Below are 20,746 nucleotides of genomic sequence, written 5' to 3'. Positions count from 1 at the left end.
ACGTTTCTACTCCACTACGCTCACACATGCTACCGGCTCCATCCATTCACATGACAGCGCTTGTAACTAAAGAGCGAAGTGCATTTGGAGCTGAGCTTTCTTTACGTGTACGATTAACCTCGCAAGCAAGTTTACATCGTTTAACAAGAGGCTCAATGGAGCGTATATATGTCCACACCTCTGTTAATGCACGTTCGGTCTCGTCAGGAGTCAGAGCACCACTTCCACCTATCAGAGGAAGCTGCCAAATAGTGACCTGCAGCGGAAGGACCACTTAACTCCCAGTGATTTCTCTGAGCTCTTAAGCCAAGATGAAGATTAAAGAAGAGACGGAGCACAATGTATCACAGGGACAAAGCACAGCTGAACAATGAGAGAGTAGAGAACTCTTAAATATGCTACTGACGCAAACTAAATACTTCCTGTGGCTGCATCTCAGTAAAAGCTTGTAAAGACACTATGGACCCCTCCGATTGGCCGGCATTCTTTGAGTGTAATCACTAGGTGCTAGGTACTTCAGGCTTTAAAGATTCAATATGAAACTTTGACCAGTAGGGGTCTTTCAATCAAAGCAATAAGAAGGGCCTATTGATGACATTGAGAAGCAGCGTGGGATCATGGGATTTGTAATTGATGAAAATCTGATGAGGTAACGCATTCAAGTTTTATTCATGAATAATCGTGATCTGCTTGGAGTCAACAACACAAACAGTAGAAGGAAAAAACTGCCCGACAAACATCTATGAAAACAAATTGTTCGAAATGATTGTTGATTGATTACACCAACTTTAACTAATGTCAATGTTGACCCTACCGTCAACATATCTAAATCCATATCTTGTCAATACCATTCAAAATCGGTTCAGAACTGAATATATTACGAATCAAAGAGCAGACAAAACCATTTGAATAAAGAACTAATTCACAAAATAAACTAGAGCATCACACACAGAGGAAACATAGCTGAGACATACAAACACAGACAGGCTCGTGCCCAATTAGTGCCAAAAACATCACACAGCTGTAATGAGGATATGGACTCTGAAACAAGGCAATTTAGGCACATTCACACACATACATGCACACACACACATACACACACACCCTTATACACAGCTGCCCTTCACACTATGAGCCTGCAGGGTGTGACAGGCGGGGACGCCAAAAGAGGATTTGTGGTGAAAAGCTTTGGGGAGGAGGGTGAGAGGGAGAGCGAGAGAGATAGGAGGAGTGGAGAAGAGGGGATTACATGGTGAATATTTCAATACTGAAACATACCAATTGGCTTGGGCTCCCTTTCTGGCCCGGACAGACCGATACACATACACACACACAGACACACACATAAAAAGCCTTAGCGGAGCCATATCTCCTACAGCTAGCTTAGCACTGACTATACACAGAGTGGGATGATGGGTAAAGCTAATACCAAACCACTGGGACCCCGGGGATCTGACTGACAAGCTGATTGCAGGTTAACCTGCTGTGTGACTGACTGAGTGGACTAGAACCAGTCAATCTCTTCCCTTTGTGAGAACATCTAAAAACTGCAGCGCAGCAGGAAACAGATCCCACATGTCAGAGGAGAGAACAGATTTGACTGTAAAACTAATAACATCAGAGCATCATAGAGAGAAGCTGGAGAGAACATTACACCAATACAAGCAGGTTTAGTGTCTGTTATTAAATTACAGACTCTTGAGAATGAAGATGACGAGACATACAGAAGGGACATCAGTGTAATAAAGCCGTTCACTTTAATATGTATAATGTATTAGTTGCAGTACTTCTTGAGAAACATCATCCCTCTGTATGTAATAAGTTGACTCTTGTGATCTATTTCTGACTATAGGGCTCAGTGATTCCAGTTTATACTCTGTGAAAAGTGTTAATTTAACAGTGGTTATTTTCAACATTTAAAAACCAAGTGCTAATTTGATTCAAAAGACAAATCAATACTACAAATACAAGCCATGAACATTTGTGTATCATGTAAGATGTTAAGTGAAAGTGTTTCTCACTTTCCAGAGAACAGGACTTACCAGGGGGAAAAGAGCTGGAGGGTAAACTACTGGCATGAGAAACTGAGTCAATTCACTCAAGCAGATATATGAACAAATTTTGGTGTGAAAGACGTATATTTTCCTCTCTTAATTAAGCATCCTGGCATCATCAGGCAGCAGGAAGTAAAAAAACGTTGCCAGCGCACCAGCAAATAGAATGGTGAGGTAATTATCAGTGTAATCTCTTTTTTTGTCCTGGGTAAAAGGCTGAATAAACACTGAGAATCAAGAGAAGGGAAGTCAAATTGGGGCCACGGCACCTTTTTCTCTCCAAAGTCATCATGAGGTATAATTGAGAATCGGCTTGCACACACAGAAACGTCACGGCGCCCGGGACTAGATGGCAGAAAGTTGCCATGTTGTGAGGTTAGAGGTCAACAGCAATGTCCCAGATACAGTCGGGGCTCTGGAACTCTAAAGGACAGAGGGACCGGCTGCTGGCTGGCATGATGGCTGCCACATGCTGCTCGGGTCAGCGGGGAATGAGGCTACAGCATTGGAGTTGGCGACACACGCACACACACACACACAACCACACAGAAAGAGAGAGAGAGAGTGAGAGAGAGAAAGGGGTGAAAGAGGGAAAAGGATTAACTTAAAAAACAATCCAAGTGTAGGGGAGTGAGTTTGTAATGTGTGTGTGTGTGTGTGTGTGTCTCTCTTTTACTGGGGGCTGATGGGGGGTGGGAGTGTTCAAGCGGACAATACATTGTCCCAGTTTTTTTTTCCACCCTGGAAGCCCTGGGTTATAGACACAATACGTACGTATTGTATGTGTGTGTTTGTGCGTGAATGTGTTTCTGTGTGTGTGTTCATGGTTAGCATACTACAGTCTAGACCCGGGGATTAAGTATAATCTCTGGCCAGTGATACAGCTGATGAGCTGAGGTCTCACATCACTGCCTCTGCATCGACACCATCATCTGTGTGTCACTTATTTTAGGTTTGAAAGGAGAAAAATTAAGTATTTACCACTAATCTCATAACTCCATGAAAAAGCACATCGTATTATTCTATTTTTGATCTTATGGGAAATGTACTATTGATACAGAGCAGCCAGATGTTCAACCGCTGGGTTTATTATTATTACGGTATCTCATCAAGTCTAGGATGTATCTGTATAATCTTATCTTGTCAGAGATCATTTATGTAGAAAAGTAAGTAAAACGTGACGTAGCACTGCTTCACTGCTGAAAATTAGGGACCAAACTAGTTCCAGTTCAGATGAGCTGACAAGTGGAGGTATTCTGCTTCTGTGCAGAATCACATAAACTTCAAAATAATTGAGGATAAGGTGAATAGCCCAGGTAGCCATCGTCTTTCCCAGCACTGAGATATCTGAGTGGGTTGTTTGTTTTAGGTTGTAAGTTCCACGTTTGTCTTGTTTGTAGATTTATGACAGCGTGCTAATATCTGTATCATTAAGAAAGATCTGCAACACACAAACATTACAATCTATGCATGCTGCCAAAACAGCTCCATCTTTGAGGCCTAGTACTTTATACATAACTAATATAACCTTTTTAAGGTAAGGTCTTTTAGGGGAGTATTGGATTTTAGGGGCAGCACAGTGGTTAGCAGATGCCTGAAGTTTCCAGATTCAAGTCCTAGTTCGGGCAGAGTCTTTCTCCCCGTGTTTGAATTGGTTTTTCTCCGGGTACCCCCGTCTCCCTCCCTCAGTCCAAAGACATGCAGATTGGGGATTTGGTTTAATTTGAGACTCTAAACTGACATTAGATGTGAACGCTCTCTCAATGTCAGCTGGGATTGGCTCCAGCTCCCCCTGCGACCCTCAAAATGATAAGCAGTATTATCAATGGATGGATGGATTGAATTTGAGACTTTCTAAGAACGCCATGCGGGAACCCTGAATCCTCACTTTCACACGCCAGTGAGGCGATGAATAACACCTCGTTTTTTCCAGATAAAAGAAGATGCAGTCACCACTTGTGTGTGTGTCGGAGAGAAAAGTACTCGATGTGAAACTAAAACTAAAATATTAGAAGTAATGATTACCCCCCTGGAGGTCGATATGACTTTGGATGTGCAGAGCGGCTAATGATTCAAGTGCTGCATGTCTGGGAAGCAGACAGTGTTTGGTCTACATGACACACAGGGCTGTGTTTGTCAGGCTGGGTTTAATAACAACAGATCAGGGGGGAATCAATATCGGTCTATAGACTAAAATCACACTGTTGGTAAACAAACCCAAGTTTTTCAAGCATAGAAAAAGCTCCCACTTAACTCCAGCCATTGAGCGAGCGCTAATTAATTTACCCCAGCTCACACACACACACACACACACACACAAATCCCAACCACCACAACACAGGAACCCCATTTGCAGATTTAATTAAAATAACTTCATTACTCGGAGCTTCAAAACATTTCACTCTATAAACAAAAGACGAGACAAGAATCTCTTTTCGAGGACGGGTGTTAGAAGAAAAACACCAAAGCAACAAACATGACGACAAAGAGTGTGACACAGAGGAATCGTCCTGCTCCCAGAGACAAGGGGGACATGTCCACACCTGACATCAGGATTACTGCACTCGCACGCACAGTCGCACACACACAAAACTAAACAGCCTTCAAGTAAAGCCATAATTATACCAACAAAGTCTGCTCAGATAAAAAGAGAAGAGATGTGAAGAGAAACATGTGGATGATGGACTACAGGCACTTGAGTCCAGTAGTATCATAACCTGGGGCAATACAGTCCTTTGTTCGTCATCTTCTACCATTTCATATGATCTCATAGTAATAACCAATCCCCTTTATGTATTCTCCTCTTTTATCACTGATGTCATGTGAATTCATGGACGTTCTCACTCTGCAGATTAGAAACTATGAACTGAGAACCAACCCCTGTCAGATAAAACCGAACTGAAAGCACAGCGGCCCCCTGAAACACACCACGTTGAGTTGGTCCCTGGAAAAGTTGACATTCTAAAAATACAAGCATCAGATATCAAGTATAAGGGACACACACACACACACACACACACACACACACACACACACACACACACACACACACACACACACACACACACACACACACACACACACACACACACACTTTGGGTGTCATTTTGTCCTAGCAAAAAGGTCGGATATTTGGTTTCATGCACCGTGCCAGAATTAGACTAAAGTAAAACTGATACTGTTTGCTTCAATCTGTACCCATCAGACACACACACTTCTCTTCCTCTCTTTCTCTCTCTCACACACACACACACACAGCTTCTCCACACACACTCTCACCCACCCAGAACTCTCCTGTCTCTCGAACAATCTCCATCTGACACCCAAGTTCTGTTCAGCATGATCTCATCCGACTGCCGGCTAGCAGGACAATGAATCACCTCACACAAATACACACTAGCACAAATACCTACACACACACACACTCTCTCTCACACACAGACATGTGCAAAGAGGAATGCACCAATTATAAGAAGACCTGGATCCAGAGTATGCGTGTGTCTTTTAATGACATACCAAGTCCTGGACGCACTTTGTTGCAGACACATGCAAAGACATAGAAACACCTGCACATGTATATGTGTATGCATGTGCACATAGACGTGCACACTCACCTGCACCTGAATGAAGGATCCCCGGTAGAAGCAGCATGCTGCAGCCGACAGGGCACTCCACAGACTACACCTCTCCGTCATGGTAGTGCACACACCTTCCTCTGCTACCTTTTCCTCCACTTCACCTCTGCTCCTTCTCTCTCCCCCACCCAGAGTGTCCGATCCAGGGGGAAAAAAATAAGCCCCGGCAGCCCCTGTCTGGACTGAGCCTGTCCCACCCCTGCCTGGCTACCAGCCCATCAACATAGTACCACCGGCACTACAAGAGGAAAAAAACCCAGGCTACGAGCTGAAGAGCGAGCAGCACAGCCCCAGCCTGCAGACAGTAACCACATCAGCGATTTGCCACAGGAGTGAGCCGCTAACAGCTGGTGCTGATGGCAGAGAGCGATACCACAGATCCTGACATCTCCTCCTGCTGCCTGCTGCCTCCTGCACCGGCTCCTCCTGCCTCTGCTGCCTCCCCCTGCACTTGCTGCACTTCACGAGGCTGCTAGGGATTACCTCATTGCTTTGCTGATGAAAGGAGAGTGGGTGGGGGGAGGGCGGACCAGGGAGGAGGAGAGAGAGAGAGAGGGAGAGAGAGAGGGTGGGAGGGATGGATGGATGCATGGAGGGAGGGAGGGATGGTGGAGGGGTGTGCAGGCGAGGAGGCACAAGCGGAGAGGAGTTGCTGTCGAATTGCAGGCAGAGAAAACCCGACCCCACCCACCGGTCCAACCCACGACCCCCGCTGCACACACTGAGACAATGCTTGACACGGGTGGGGGGTCACGGAGGGGGTGCAGCACAGGGACAAAGTGAGGGAAAAAAGAGAGAAGGAGGTAGAGAAAGGATAATTAAAAAGAAGAGAAGCTGAATGGAGAGAAGATGCAGAGGAATAGAGGAGGAGGAGGAGGAGGAATGCAGCCTCCCGAAGGAATCTAACCTTTCTTTTGCCAAGCGAACAACCCCAACGGGGACCCACCCCCCAAAAAAATACACACACACACACACACACACACACACACACACACACACACACACACACACACACACACACACACACACACACACACACACACACACACACACACACACACACACACACACACACACACACACACACACACACACACAGTCCCTGACTTCAGAAGGACATCACATAGACTTCCATTAATTTCATGTTAATAAACTGTAGACTAGTTTCTTCTTGCCTAAACCTTAACCTAAATCTAACCTGAACCCTTCACCTTTAAATGTATTGATTTACATAATGGGTACTTGCTTTTTGTCCCCATTAGGAAGAGAAGTCCTCATAATGTGACTGTGTAAACTGATTATGGTCCCCAGAACAACTTTCTTTCTCTAGGACCAAGCTTTGGTCCTCACAAGGTCAGTAAGATGGAAAAGGTCCTAAAGATGTAACAAAAAATAGTACACACACACGCTCATACTAACTTGCTTAACTGCATATTCACACTTTTTATTTCACCTACACGTCGATATATTAGACAGCAGTGAACATGTGTGTGTGTCTGTGTCTGTATTTGTGTGCGCAGTGTGTGTGCAGCTGAATATAATGATGTGTCTCTAAAAAGCCATGCAGACTGCAGCTAGACAGCTCATTATAGGCTGAAACATACAGGCAGGTGTTTCAAGGAAAACATGGTGTTTTTACCGGCCCATTTCATACGTGCACACACACGCACGCACACACAGGCACACATACCGGCAGGGAGATGTCAGGAGGGGAGGGGCCGTGTCTCCAGAGGTCTGAGTGAGTGACATCATTGAGGACGCTTCGCCATGGCAACACTGCGAGAGCCTTGACAGCATCCCCCCAAAAAAATCTGACACTGCATTTAGTTGAGTCTGCACCACTGCAGGGAGGCAGCTCGTAGCAAGAGAGAGAGAGAGAGAGAGAGAGAGAGAGAGAGAGAGAGAGAGAGAGAGAGAGAGAGAGAGAGAGAGAGAGAGAGAGAGACTGCCAGACAAGGAGAGAAAAATACAACACACCAGGTCACACAAATACTCCTGCTTGGTTTCCCTGTGTGACTTTGTGTCTTTAAGGTTGTTCTCATCGCACAACAAACACAGAATCAGATGATGCCGTCGATCACGTTGCTAATCTTCCTCTCGAATGCATGCTAGTGGGTCAGAGGCAAGAGGGCGAAAGGAAGGTTGACAGATAAGACGATACAAGAACCAGGAGGGATTCATTAACTGCAGCGTCTCCTCTTAATGTAATCTGGAGCCATCCACCACTGGATTAGACAGATTACACAGTGGGGAAACGAATAATCTCATAAGAGGGGCCCTGTGCTCCCCCCCACCACCCCTTCATCACCCCCTGTAATACCAAACAATCACAACATATACGGCACGACACATCTGGCGGCAGCATGCGCCACACGTGAAAACACACGACAAACATGATGGATGCAGAGATTAAAGCACGGACCTCGTGTCGTAGCTCCGAGCTTCGCATTAACATTGGCAGTGTGATGGGGGGGGTTAGGTGATGATGAAAATGTATCGCTGTGTAAGATGCATTAGCTAAAAGCCGCTCGACGAAATTATACTTCCTAAAACACATGTAGTTTTTATATTACACGTCCTAATCCTTTTAAACATGCAATATAACTTCAGCCACTGGGGGGGTCTCTGAGTCAGAATAATAACAAAAAACCTGGTTAGAAGACTTTTGTTGAAAATCTACCCGATGCAATTTAGGCAAAAATCATGTTCAAGGATGAAATCATGATTTAAAGTTGTATTCATGTCACGTAACAAAGCCATGAATAACCGTGATCCGTTACAGAGACTAATACGAACAGTGGAAGGACGAACCAGACGACTGGCTAGTGGCTAACAGGCTAAAAGGTGTTTGTGTGTTTGTACAGGTTCTTGTTCTTCACTTTCTTTCAGCTTCTTCTCGAACATCCAATCGTTGAATCTATCCTTTCACTTTGCAGCATTCCTGTATCTTGTCTCCCTGTTTTTCTTCGTCCTGTCGAATCCAACCTTCCTTCAAACCCTTCTTATCAGCACGCTCCTCCCCTCCCCTCTCCCCCCTCCTTATCCCGACCTCTCACGGCCTTATCCTCCTCCTTCCAGCCTCCTCCTCCTCTCTGATCCCTGATCTTTTACCTCTCTTCTCTCCTCTGTCCTCCCCCCTTTTCTCCTCCATGGACATCCCTCCACCTCTGTCTCCCTCCAGTCCTCTATCTCTACATCTCCTCCCCTGCTCGGAGGTGGTCTTCTGTTATATATTAATTAGTGCGGCCCCATCCCGCCGGCTGATAGAAAGCACAATGGAGAATCCCTGCATGTGCCTGCAAGCCTCCCGCTAATGAAAGGAGCGCGCATGAGACACACACACACAGAGATAGGAGAGTGAATATAGACAGTGTGTGTCTTTGTTCATGTGTGTGAGAAGATGAAAAGAGACACACTGAGGGCACTTCGAGATTATATGTGCACACACGTCTTTGAGTGTCTATGTGTGCACACGTGTGCGTCTAAAACAAAGAGGGAGCTCCGCTGGGGGTTCGGAGGGTACAGCTAATGATGTATGTGTGTGTCTGATTGTCATCGTTGTGTTTTCACAGGGTGGACCCTCCTCACAAACGCGGGTAATCCGTATTGAACCATCAGATATGTGTTTCAAAGCCTGTTTGAAATATCAGTCTGCAATAATGATGCAGGGAGAGAAAGAGGCCCCGTGATCCACACACACACACACACACACAAACACACATACAAACATACAGAGGTGTGAAATAGCACAATTAAAAATCATATTGCTTTAATCGCATGAAACATGACTGTAACCTTACGCGAGTGTGTTGGCGTGGCAACTAGACACACCTTTTAAGGTGAATAAAGAAGTGAGATCGAGGTGTCATTGTTCTCGGTGCTGTTACTGTGAGCGTGTTGACCTTGAAGAAAGTGGACAGAATGAGGGAAGCACCTGAGAAGAAGACGACGCAGCTGCGGTACATATCAGACGTGTTGGTTCGACTCAGAGGTGATTTTTTGAGGTGGCAGTTTATGAAGTAAATATTTAATGTTTCTTGTGTTGTGCAGTCAGTGTCGCGGATGTTCGGTCTTTGAGAAGAGCCAGAACGATATGGATTTTTAGGGGCCGATAACGATTTCTCAAAAGTCGTTAAGACAAAGAAATGTAGCTGAAGCTTCGTATGTTACAATTTAAACATTAACTTTATGTAAAATTATGTAAAAAGTTAATTTTCTGCACATAAAGGCTCATATCTGACACGATTATCAGCTATGTGTTATGTGAGACTTTTGTCTTTAGCACATTTCCTCAGTATTTGCGACACCAGCAGTTAAAGGAGCAAACGTTGTACTTTAAACATCACAATTACAGAGGCAACGAGACAATGACACATTTTAAGTTGAATACCAGATATTGCAACGTGCTAATTGGCATTTTTAGCCTCACTCATGATTCTCTGGATTGGTTTTCCCTCTTCACCACACTGGTATTTACTGCAGGGCATCTCTGTGGTTTGTCCATGTCCTCAAATTCAAGACTTTCCTATTCCATTACCTAAATAAAGTGATTTGTCCAGTGATTGAAGAAGCCAATGGGCTCTCAGTAAACACAAAGTGTGTCGTGTACATGTGTGTTTAGGCATGTGTCTGTTGTTCTGTGTCTTTGTCAGTCTGTCTGCTCATGGAACAATAACTGAAGACTACACAGGGATGTGTGTGTTACCGAGGACCAGCCCTGGCAGTTTACACCCCCGCTCATTAACCGAGGCGCCACATTAATTCAGTCTACTGTAATTGTCACACAAACATGCGCATGCACACACACTCACACAAACACAAGCACACTCACATGGGGCACTGCCTTAAATTAATCAGGTGGCACGCAGACATACAGATTTTTGAAATTCAAACCATTCGCATAATCAAACATCCAGTAACACATGATACACAGCTGAGTCCCCCTCAGCTGTGTACACACACACACACACACACACACACACACACACACACACACACACACACACACACACACACACACACACACACACACACACACACACACACACACACACACACACACACACACACACACACACACACACAGACAGACAGACAGTTTGGAGCGTGCCAGACATATGTTAATAAAACTCATATCAACCCCCCCCCGGTGCCACCTCCCCCGCCCGGCCCCTCCCATCAATCCAGCTCCACGCCACTAAACAGGACCAGAGACAAAGCAGGGCCGTGCTGCAGGCAAAAACAAACGCACACAATCATAAAGCGAGGACCCACACACACACACGTCACCCAAAATGTCTGACATTTTTTAGTTCACCAGTCATAAACCATTCTGAATCAGCTTTTTATGTCTTTGGCACTAAGAGTCACAAAAACAAAAACATTAGACGCTGCCTGACCAGAGATGCCTGCCCATGAAAAATGAATGATGAATGGATATTTTATGATAAAGCCGAACAGATGAAGAGCTCGTCCTGAAAGCTTTGTAGCCTTTTCTCACCGTTCTTTGAGCCTATTCAGACCAAGTCTGTTTGCCTTTCTCTCTGTTTGTGTGGGACAGTGTGTGTTGGTGTGTGTGTGTGTGTGTTGGCATGTGTACCCGTGTGCGAGCCTGGTCTTCTCCCATTATAACAGAGAACGCTGGGGCCAACTCCTGATTTAAACATCAGCTGCCATAAATGTTTCAGAGGAATGGAAGGCGACGGGCGGCCCGCTGGCAGCTCTTTAGAGGCGGGCGGGTCGGTGGGTGTGTGGGGGGGGGGGGGGGTGAGGAAGGGAGACAAAACACCGACAAGGATTTGAGAAAAAAGCGGGTGAGTTCCGGTTAAAGCAGAAAACAGTGACCTTACTTCTCCTCCTCCTGTTTTAAAATCGGAGTGATGTGCTCATCTTGAAAGAAATATGTTTTAAAATTCTCTTGGAGAGCTTAGTCACGCACACGTCAGGCTTATTTAAAATCCAAAAGACAAGTTGGATGATGTTTTGTGTCGGTGCAAGTCCCAGTTATTGAGTCTCAAAATGTTACACCACCACCTAGTGACAGAAACATCCTAAAAATTGTTCAATTGTGGCAAAAACAATCACATTAAAATGTATAGTTGTACACGAGTATATCATGAACTGTCAACTTCTATAAACAGAAACCACAGTGCTCTGTGTAAGGAACTTAAAGGCATAGTTCACAAAGGTCTATTGAAACACAACACTCCAGAATCAATAGAATACAGAATGTTTTGTAATAGATGTGGGCCATCTTCTCAGAGATGAATAAGGAATCCCCCGTGACCCTATAGGATAAGTGTTATAGATAATGGATGGATGAATGGACATTAAAGAAAAAGAGAAGAGGCCTTTATTTTGGACTGCAAACTACGAATATCTATACTTTGTTAAGGCCTTAATCTTCGATCTATATTGGCACACTTAGGTTCCATTGTGTTTGCTATTAAAGCGTCAAACTCTTTCATTATATCTATGAGTGAAAAATCAACTCTACACGGACGAGGCGGTGGCCATGCGCTGGGATTCAGCTGCAGTCGATCTGCGGTGGCCGGGGGAAGCTGGATGCATTTGTTTTACAAAAGAAGTTCCGTCCGGGGTCAGAGGAGACGGCTCTCACCACCGCTCCTGTGATGTATAATCAATAGAAAGACACATCCCAGGAGCTCATCATTTCACTCCAGTCTCTTCTTCCCTCTCTCTTTTTTCCGTCTTTAGCTTCACTTTCTTCCTCCACTCCCCACTTTGGCTCAAACTTTAAAGTCCTATATTTGAACATATGTGTCTTTGTAGTCGACACGGCTCCATAGCATCGATCCCCAAGGTCATGAAACAGCTTCTCACAAGCTCTCTGATCTTTTTCCCAGTCCAGTGTCTGGCCCCACCTGCTGGCCGCAGCACAGACTGGCTGCTGCTGCACGGGGGAGAGCCGCTTCCCTCCAAATTAAATTAGCTTAATGGCAAAGTGAATTTAGCTAAATGCAGAGCGAGTCTGCTGAAACGATCGCAAGTGTGGGAGATTAAGGGATAATAATCAGCCGCCATTACATCTGAGTGCTCACGGTTCAAATGATCTAATTCAATAACACGAGGGGAGGCCCTAAAAAAATACAGCTCATATCTAAAGTCGTGTGTGTGTCACTGAGAACTGAGAAGTGGCTGTTTTCATTTCAAAACACTGCTGCAGAGTTTAATTAAACACCAGCACTGTGGATGTGATGCTATTTTACTGAAGCGGGAGAAAAGACATGAATTAAGTCCCAATCTTTTGAAATGTACTTTGACTGCTTGGTCCCTGACAACATCTCAAATCCCATGGTGCTAAAGACTAAAATAATGATCTGTAATAATGTCCGTCATTATTGAGCATTGATCACCATTCAGGCTTAATGAGGCTGACCTCTTTTCATTAAGGGTTAGAGATTTCTGTGGGAAATAATTCGATTCCATGTACGTACAGTACACACAAACAATTTGACCACACACACACTTACACACACACACACACACACCCTGACAGACAGTGATACAGACACATACAGATGCTCACACATCTGGGCGGAGCAGACTCACCTGGACATATTCAGCCTGGCCGTCATTTGGCTCCATGTGGCTGAAGAAACAGGAAGAAAGGAGAGTGAGGGGGAGAAAAACAAGTTTAAAGATAAATCTATCAGATAAAGTGCATATGTACACACACTTTTTTGATCAGGTATTGTAACAGGTGCAGTGTTACCACAGACTTTTAATAAATCATGCTTGTATTCCCATTGCCCATTTCTGCAGCGGCCTCTCCGGCGAGTTAAAAGTCACCGCAGCCCGGCCTCATGGAAAACGGACAGATAACAAACCCCACTGAGCATCAATGTTCCTGGCCTCTCAAATCTCTCGGGAACCATAATTCACACGTTCACACTCATGGTGGACCCAGATCATGTAACAAAAACCCCTGTTGTGCTGTAGTCCTGTGGGGGGTAATTACAAGCCAAGATAAGTTTTACCATCAATCAGTAACAGCTCCCAGTTGCCTGATGGGTCTCATAAGGCCCCGGCGTAAAGCTGGGCTACACATGACCACAGAGGGGCCAGATCAAAGCGTCCCATCATCGCACTGGGCTCGGGAATGTTAATGGGTCCCACGGCAGAGCAGCTCGAACTCCCCCCCCCCCCCAAACTGCTCCTGTGTGCTGGATCTCAGCACAAAATCTTACAAATAACTGCCTGCGACATTAACACTGATAATATCTGTTCAAAAAAGAAAGCGTGTGAGTGAGCTGAAAATGCAGAATCAGGCCGATCCTACATGAAGCTTTGAAAACAAACAGCACGAGATCAGAGCGTCTGTCACGTTACAGAAGAGCTGCATCGCTGTGAAGGCACCAGCTGTGGTTCACACACTCCACTCGTGTTTATCCTCTGATAAATACATAGATGATAGATAGACGATAGCAATTAAATTCTGATTTTAAGTGTGTGATCACTGTTTGACACTGAAAGGTGCAAATACAAATCTTCACTTTTACCTCATTAGTACTCAAAAAATCTGTTTCAATAAAACTTAACTGTGTCTCATCAACGCGAGAAACTCCAACAGCAACAAGTGCAGAAGAGAAACTTGTGCTTTTAGCCTATATATAAAAATGTATTTGAAAATTAAAGCTTTTTTTGCTTCAAATACATTGTGATCATTTTAATGAATCACCAAAAGTGATGCCAATAATTTTTTTTAATGGTTAGTTATTGAAAGTGTTTTAGTTGAGACAGTTTATGCTTTTCCACGATACTGTCTTGTTTTGGTAGACAGTACACAAAGCAAACTCAGACTAAGATTGTCCTAATTCACTCCAAATACTTTTTCTCTATTGCAATGTGTGTAGGACCAGACAGCTAAGTAACAACTGAAGGAAGGTGCAATATATCACTTTTTTGGAGACACAAGAATGGTTTGGCAAGATGAGCCAAGGTAGAATAGGTCCACATGAAGAATGATGCCATGTGGCCACTGTGGGGTGCAGAGACAAATCACCTTCTTGCAAGTACGGCTCAGATTTGGTAACGTTAACTTCACCATGTGAACCTGTGTCTCCCTGATGCATCTGGTGTTGAGAAGAAAAAGTTTCACCTTATATATCATACGTCTCCAGAAAAAACATCATTACTTCACCCTGTAGGATTTCCCTCACACAACCAAGCAATATTCACTTCACTGTCAGAGCTATGTGACAAAAACAAATCCTCACATCTGTGCTAGAAAACCTTTTTTGCATGAAAACTTAAATCAGAAATCAAAACAGCTCCTGATTAATTCTCTCTCCGTGAATTAATCCATTAATCGGCTGACTGTCTCAACTCCAGCTGTGACATCACATGACTCACATAGAGGATCATCCCTGATCCATGTTCCTGCTCCCTTTAGGAAACACTCTGCTCTATGAGGCCTAAAATGAGACTGAAGAACAAAATCCAGAGTTACAGCCGCTGAGGGACATAAAGACAAACACCAGGACAGAAGAGACGATTCTTACCAGCCACCGAAAACACCTGAGGAGCTTCTCCAGAAAGAGCCGCTCTGGCAAAGAAGTGAGGGAATGAGAACATGGACTGGAGACGGAGAGACGAGGAGACGGAGAGAAGGAAGGAGGTGTGATGTATGACTGAGCTGTCAGGCTGAGGAGGGGGGGCCCTTCTGATGTGCCCACCCTGAACTTGCAGTAAACTGTATTTCCCACGGTCCTTGTGATGACCTAATGGGCGGATGATGCACGTTCACACATGCCACTCCATGTATGTCTGCAGAGTTTCAGTCAATACAACCGTGCACACACACAGACACACTCAGTGTAAAATCCTACTGTAACATGATACACACACTATGGTGTCATGCGTGGAGAGAGCTTGGCATGTCGTGGGAAAGCAGCGAGAGAATGCAATCTGCTCGGCTGAGAGGAGGTAAAGCATTTTCAAACTTGACAGGAAACTGCACACAAAATGTGTTTTGTACAACAACATAAAATGCAACACAACAGGCAACGGAAAGGCTTATTATTATTTCTGCTGTTCAGAGTTAGACTGAATTTATAATGTCAATGATCAATAAAAGGAATCAATGATATCAGCTCCTTCAAAAAGAAAAAGTCAGGTAATGAATCATGTTTCTCACCTCACACCCATCGGCTGAGACTAATCCAGGGGACGACGAAGTCTGCTCTTTACTGTGAAGTGTTCACCCACCAAATACAACTACAGGTCCACACACACACACAGTTTAGACTGCAGATCGGCGCCCCCTGGCCTCCGCAAGAAGCACGACCGGATTAACCCTGCTACAGAGGCCTGCGGCAGAAATGTGGCTACTGGCCCCAGATGACCTTGTTCCAGTTTTCTCTGAGATTCAAGTCCAGTCTTTTGAAAGGTGATTATAGGAAAGGACATTTTTTATTGTGTGGTCATTTCGTCAGGATCTCACTGATTAAATGATGAGCGCCATGTGAGCACAGAGCAGATGTAGTGCAGGAGTTAGAACTCGATTTTGTGCAGTGGTTTAAAAAACAAACAGATTCCTGTAGTCAGGCAAAAGTAAGAAAGTATTAAAAGTGAAATAGAAAGAAAATGTAACTATAAGTCAAGCAAAGTAAATTAAAACTAGTAAAAAGTAGTGTGTATATCTGCCAAGACCCGACCGTCCCCTCATGAAAACATTTTAGATTTGGATTTTTATTTGGATCTGCACACACTCATCTCAAAGAAAGTGGAAATTGGATCTGCACCAAAACTCAACAGGTTCTTCCCTGACTCATAATGCATCCAACCACCAAGTTTCATGGGAATCTGTCCAATAGCTTGTTGGAAATCCTGTTAACTAACAGACAAACCTTCCTTTAAACTGATTCTTACAAAGGGCATTTTCCTGTTTAAATAAGCTAACACGAGTTCTCACACAATGAGACTGGAGCTTTCAGGAGGCCCCTGTACTCTGGGAATCCAACCTGACAGCACATAGGAAGCCAGTGAAGCCTCTTTAGAACCCCACAATCATTATGTCATAGGTAGGTTTTAGCTCATGTAGCTCGCCCTTTTGTCCTTCCTCTTTCAAAACAGGAGGAAGAGGGTTAGGATATGTCACTGTTTACAAATCAAACCACTGTGGAGGAAGAAACAAACCTGTGAGTGCGGCTGGAGTCTCCTTCATCTTCTCTGCTCTCTGTGACCTCAGATAAAATCCCAGACTCTGAACCTCCACCCTCATGAGCCTGCTCCTTCCCGCGGTGGAGAGGAAGTGGTGGGGTCTCCTCAGGGTCCATGTCTGCACCTTCCTGGGTGATTACTTCCTTGTCGCATGTCCTCTCTGATTGGAGTGCAGGCATTGAGCCACCAGATGGCGCCACATCTTTGCAGGCAGCTGTAGGTGCAGAGATGATGTTTTGGGTTGTCGTGGCTTCACCTGAAGGTTCAAGCTGCGTGTTGAGGTCAGAGACAGAATCCTGACTCAGGGTCCCTATGACCGCTTTACCCTCAGCTTCATCCCCGGTCTCTTTGCAGGGGGAGGCCCTGGTTCTCGGGGGGTCACGGTCTTTGAACCCTAAAGGTCGCTGGGTTTGACTTCTGCTGAGGCCGCCCTTCTTACTGCTGCTGGGGCCTTCTGGAGACAATAGGAACATCAATGATAAACACAACTAAATTCACTGTTACTTTCCAGCATCATAGCTTCCTCGACTTTACCTTTGTTGCCCTTCTTCCTCCACAGCAGCCGCGGCAACGTGCCCATGTGCGTGTAGTTCTCACTGGAGCGCACGTAGCTGGCAGTGCGAGGACGCATGGCGCCCAAGTCGTCCACTGTCGTCTCAACAAGCGGAGACAGGATCTTTGAGAGTTCACCCCCGTCTCCAGGTGAATCGCACCAAGACTTCGACGGAGAGGTCTTGGAGTCCGATTTGTCGGTGGAGCGGCGGAAGGAGAGGTTGGTGAGGCTGCCGAACCACTTGAATTCTTGTAAGAGGAAAAAGAAGGGGGGGAAACACAGGATGAAGGATTATGAATATTCTCTCGTTCATTTCTCACACCACCAAAATCGAAAATCATATGTTAAACCATTTTAAAGTCTCAGGAAAGAGTTGTTGAGAAATGTATCATCTCCTCCAAGAAGGTTGTATTTACTCCTCCTGTGCATTGGTTTGCTTGTGTATTTGTGGACAGGTAAACACAGAAAGTACAAAACTTATTTCCACCAATCTTGATGAAAGGCTAAGAAAGAACCTATTCCATTTCAGCTTAGACACTCTTTGGCATTCCTGTGAATTTCTAAATAAATAATTCCTGGATCTTGAGGAAGAAAACCTGGCATATTAAGGGGGCAGATGTGTATGAGTGTGTGTAATTAAATGCAGCTTAATTGAATTTAGTGGGAACTGTTGGGCCTTGGCGGAGGTTGAGCTAATCTAGAGTAATTAGGGGACAGTGTTTGGATAGAGCGGATAATTAAGTGAGGGAAAATAAGAGAATTTAAGAACATGACTCAATCAAAGCTGCACACAAATTTACATACCAATGTTATTAAGCAATATCAAATTAGAAAATATGTGACAAACCCACAGAGGATTTATCCACAGCTCAGTCAGATCCACAGTTTTTTCTGACTTACAGGTTCTGCTCTCATAAGATGACTAGCAGAGATTGATCTCAGCATCAAACAGCCGATCAGGTTCAAAACAAAGCAGAACTTCCAGTAAGATAAAAGTTCAATATTTCAATCAGCAGTGAGAAAATACTTTAGAGTTATTATTGGACGTACAATCGTCAGATGGAGAGAAACACAGCTCAAAACAAAGGATGATGGATGCTGCTCCATGTCGGCTGGACGTGTAGCTGTGGTGGTAAAATGTCAAATGTTGTGTTTTCTGCTGGTTTTTCCACCAAAGCAGAAAATACTAATTGAGTTTGCTCATGTCAGAGATAGAGAAGCAGTCAACTAAGTTGTTATCTGCAGCTGTGGAGTGAAATGTAATGTTCATGTAAATTTGCATGCCAGATGTGAGTTGTGAGATGTGTGTGTGTGTGTGTGTGTGTGTGTGTGTGTGTGTGTGTGTGTGTGTGTGTGTGTGTGTGTGTGTGTGTGTGTGTGTGTGTGTGTGTGTGTGTGTGTGTGTGTGTGTGTGTGTGTGTGTGTGTGTGCGTGTGTGTTTGTGTGTGTGTCAGAGTCAGTTAGCAGTGTTATTTTGCTATTGCTCAAATTCCCACATGTTAATATGCAAATGTATACATGACCTGGTTTTAAGCACCTATACTTGATATTATTATTACCATTATTTTTCATGTACTTTGGCTATTTGTTTTCTGTTGTGATGCACTTTGTTCTTTGTGTTGAAAAGTGCTCCATAGATAAAGTTAATAATATTAGTATGAACATACTTAATAGTATTTAAATATAATAACGAATATATGAGACTATATAAGACTATTTGCATGTTTGATCACTTGATTACTTGTTTTACTTATTCTGTTTATTTTATTCCTTTAATTATCTTGTTGAATGGATTTAATAAACACGAGTGACTGACTCAACAAAACAGAACAATGCCTGGCAGGGAACTTGCCTCAGTTTATTACTGTGCCAGTCGAGACTGTGAAAGTATCATCATTACAAAAACATTACAGCACTGGTTAACCTAACCCCACTTACTGTAAACACATGAACAGAGTGCAGCTGCCACATACACACTCACACACACACTCACACAGTACTCACTCAGTTTCTTCATACTCATGTTGTGGCTCCAGCTGCGGACGGCTGATGGATGGATGATGGATAGATGGATGGATGGTCGGAGAGAGGATACAGTAAAGGGCAGTTGAAGTCTCTCTGAGGAGCAGAAGCATCAGTGTGAACCACAGTTCCTCTTCTGTGTCTCCGAGGGCTGAGGCGCTAAATACAGTTTGCATGTGAGAGAGAAAGAGACGCCGGCAGTGACACTTCCTGTGTCGAGATGAGAGGACCAGTGGTGAGAGGAAATGAAAAGGATGTAATGAGACAAGCTGACAGGTCACATGAAAGTGGGCTGCCTTCTGGTCTGGATGAAAAAGTGTTGATAGATTAGAAAGATAGAGAGAACAGTGTAAAGGAGTGGTGATGGCTGTGAAAGAGAAGTGCTGAGTGGTGACCTTTGTTCCACTAAAATGAAAACATTTGCATAAAGAAAATGTTTCCTACAAGGACTGGGGAATAAACAATATCAATAATTAGTACAATATAGTTTTCACCATGTCACTGATCAACATCAATAGAATCAATATACTACTAGGAGTTATGCTAGTACAGTTACTGTTTATCAGGTGATAATTTGTTGTATCTTTTGTTCCTATACATATCGACAAATGCTAAACATACATCATTTATTTTAAATGTCAAATCAGGAAACATCAGATCCTCTCAGTGTGAAAAGAAAAGAGTTGTGATCATTAGAGTGTTATGTTTGTTACAGGGTTTTCACTTCCTGTTGGCGCACTCTTTTCACTCTTGGTTTTGCGGCTGCTGCAAAGACACATCTTTGACTTCCTGTCAGTGCACATCACACCAACACATGTGAAAACTGTGAAGAGTGAAACAGCGAACTGAGCCTCTACATCTGACACACCCAAAAAGTCCTTTGACTGTTACTATTATTGTGTCAGCACATATCCTCAAAGGGACACAAATACAAATACCACCTGGATATTTCAGGCCTCCGCACTCCTCTATTCATCTTATACCAACAATGCTCAATCAGTAACACTTGCCATGCCAATTATGTATTATCAGTAACAGTATTAAAATCGCAAGAGAGTACTCCTTATATAGTAACTGTAATAGTTTTCATTTTATAGTAACACCAACAGTACTCATTGTGTATTAACAGTAACAAAACTCAAATAGCAACATTTAGAGTATTCCTAGTAACTGTATTCAGTATAATGTTAACAGTACTCATAGTAGAAGTACTGGTTGCAAAGTGACAGTACTGGTTATATAGTCACAGTAACAGTAGTTGTCATATAGTTGAATGGCTGGATGTTGTTTTGTTGTTG

At 44.0% G+C, this 20,746-nt stretch overlaps 1 protein-coding gene across 2 annotated transcripts in view; it reads right to left on the bottom strand.

Annotated features, from left to right (window-relative positions):
- Positions 1-19,823, bottom strand: part of sh2d3ca (SH2 domain containing 3Ca) — a 48,040-nt gene extending 28,217 nt beyond the window's left edge. Inside the window, exons 1-4 of one of the 2 annotated variants that reach the window (XM_053411041.1) lie at positions 19,431-19,823; positions 17,408-17,674; positions 16,850-17,327; positions 13,262-13,301 (exon numbers count right to left, since the gene is read on the bottom strand). In XM_053411041.1, the coding sequence (XP_053267016.1) occupies positions 13,262-13,301; positions 16,850-17,327; positions 17,408-17,674; positions 19,431-19,449 (804 nt within the window). In that variant the 5' untranslated portion in view covers positions 19,450-19,823. Of the gene's footprint in view, positions 1-5,668; positions 5,954-13,261; positions 13,302-16,849; positions 17,328-17,407; positions 17,675-19,430 lie in introns of those variants that run through there. The other variant, XM_053411042.1, reaches the window with a different exon arrangement.
- Between the last annotated feature and the right edge of the window lie 923 nt (positions 19,824-20,746).

The sequence above is a fragment of the Pleuronectes platessa genome, chromosome 19 (genome assembly GCF_947347685.1).
Source record: "Pleuronectes platessa chromosome 19, fPlePla1.1, whole genome shotgun sequence".
Taxonomy (NCBI): Eukaryota; Metazoa; Chordata; class Actinopteri; order Pleuronectiformes; family Pleuronectidae; genus Pleuronectes; species Pleuronectes platessa.
Note: the sequence above shows the minus strand (reverse complement) of the source record. Positions and strands in the feature narration are given on the sequence as shown.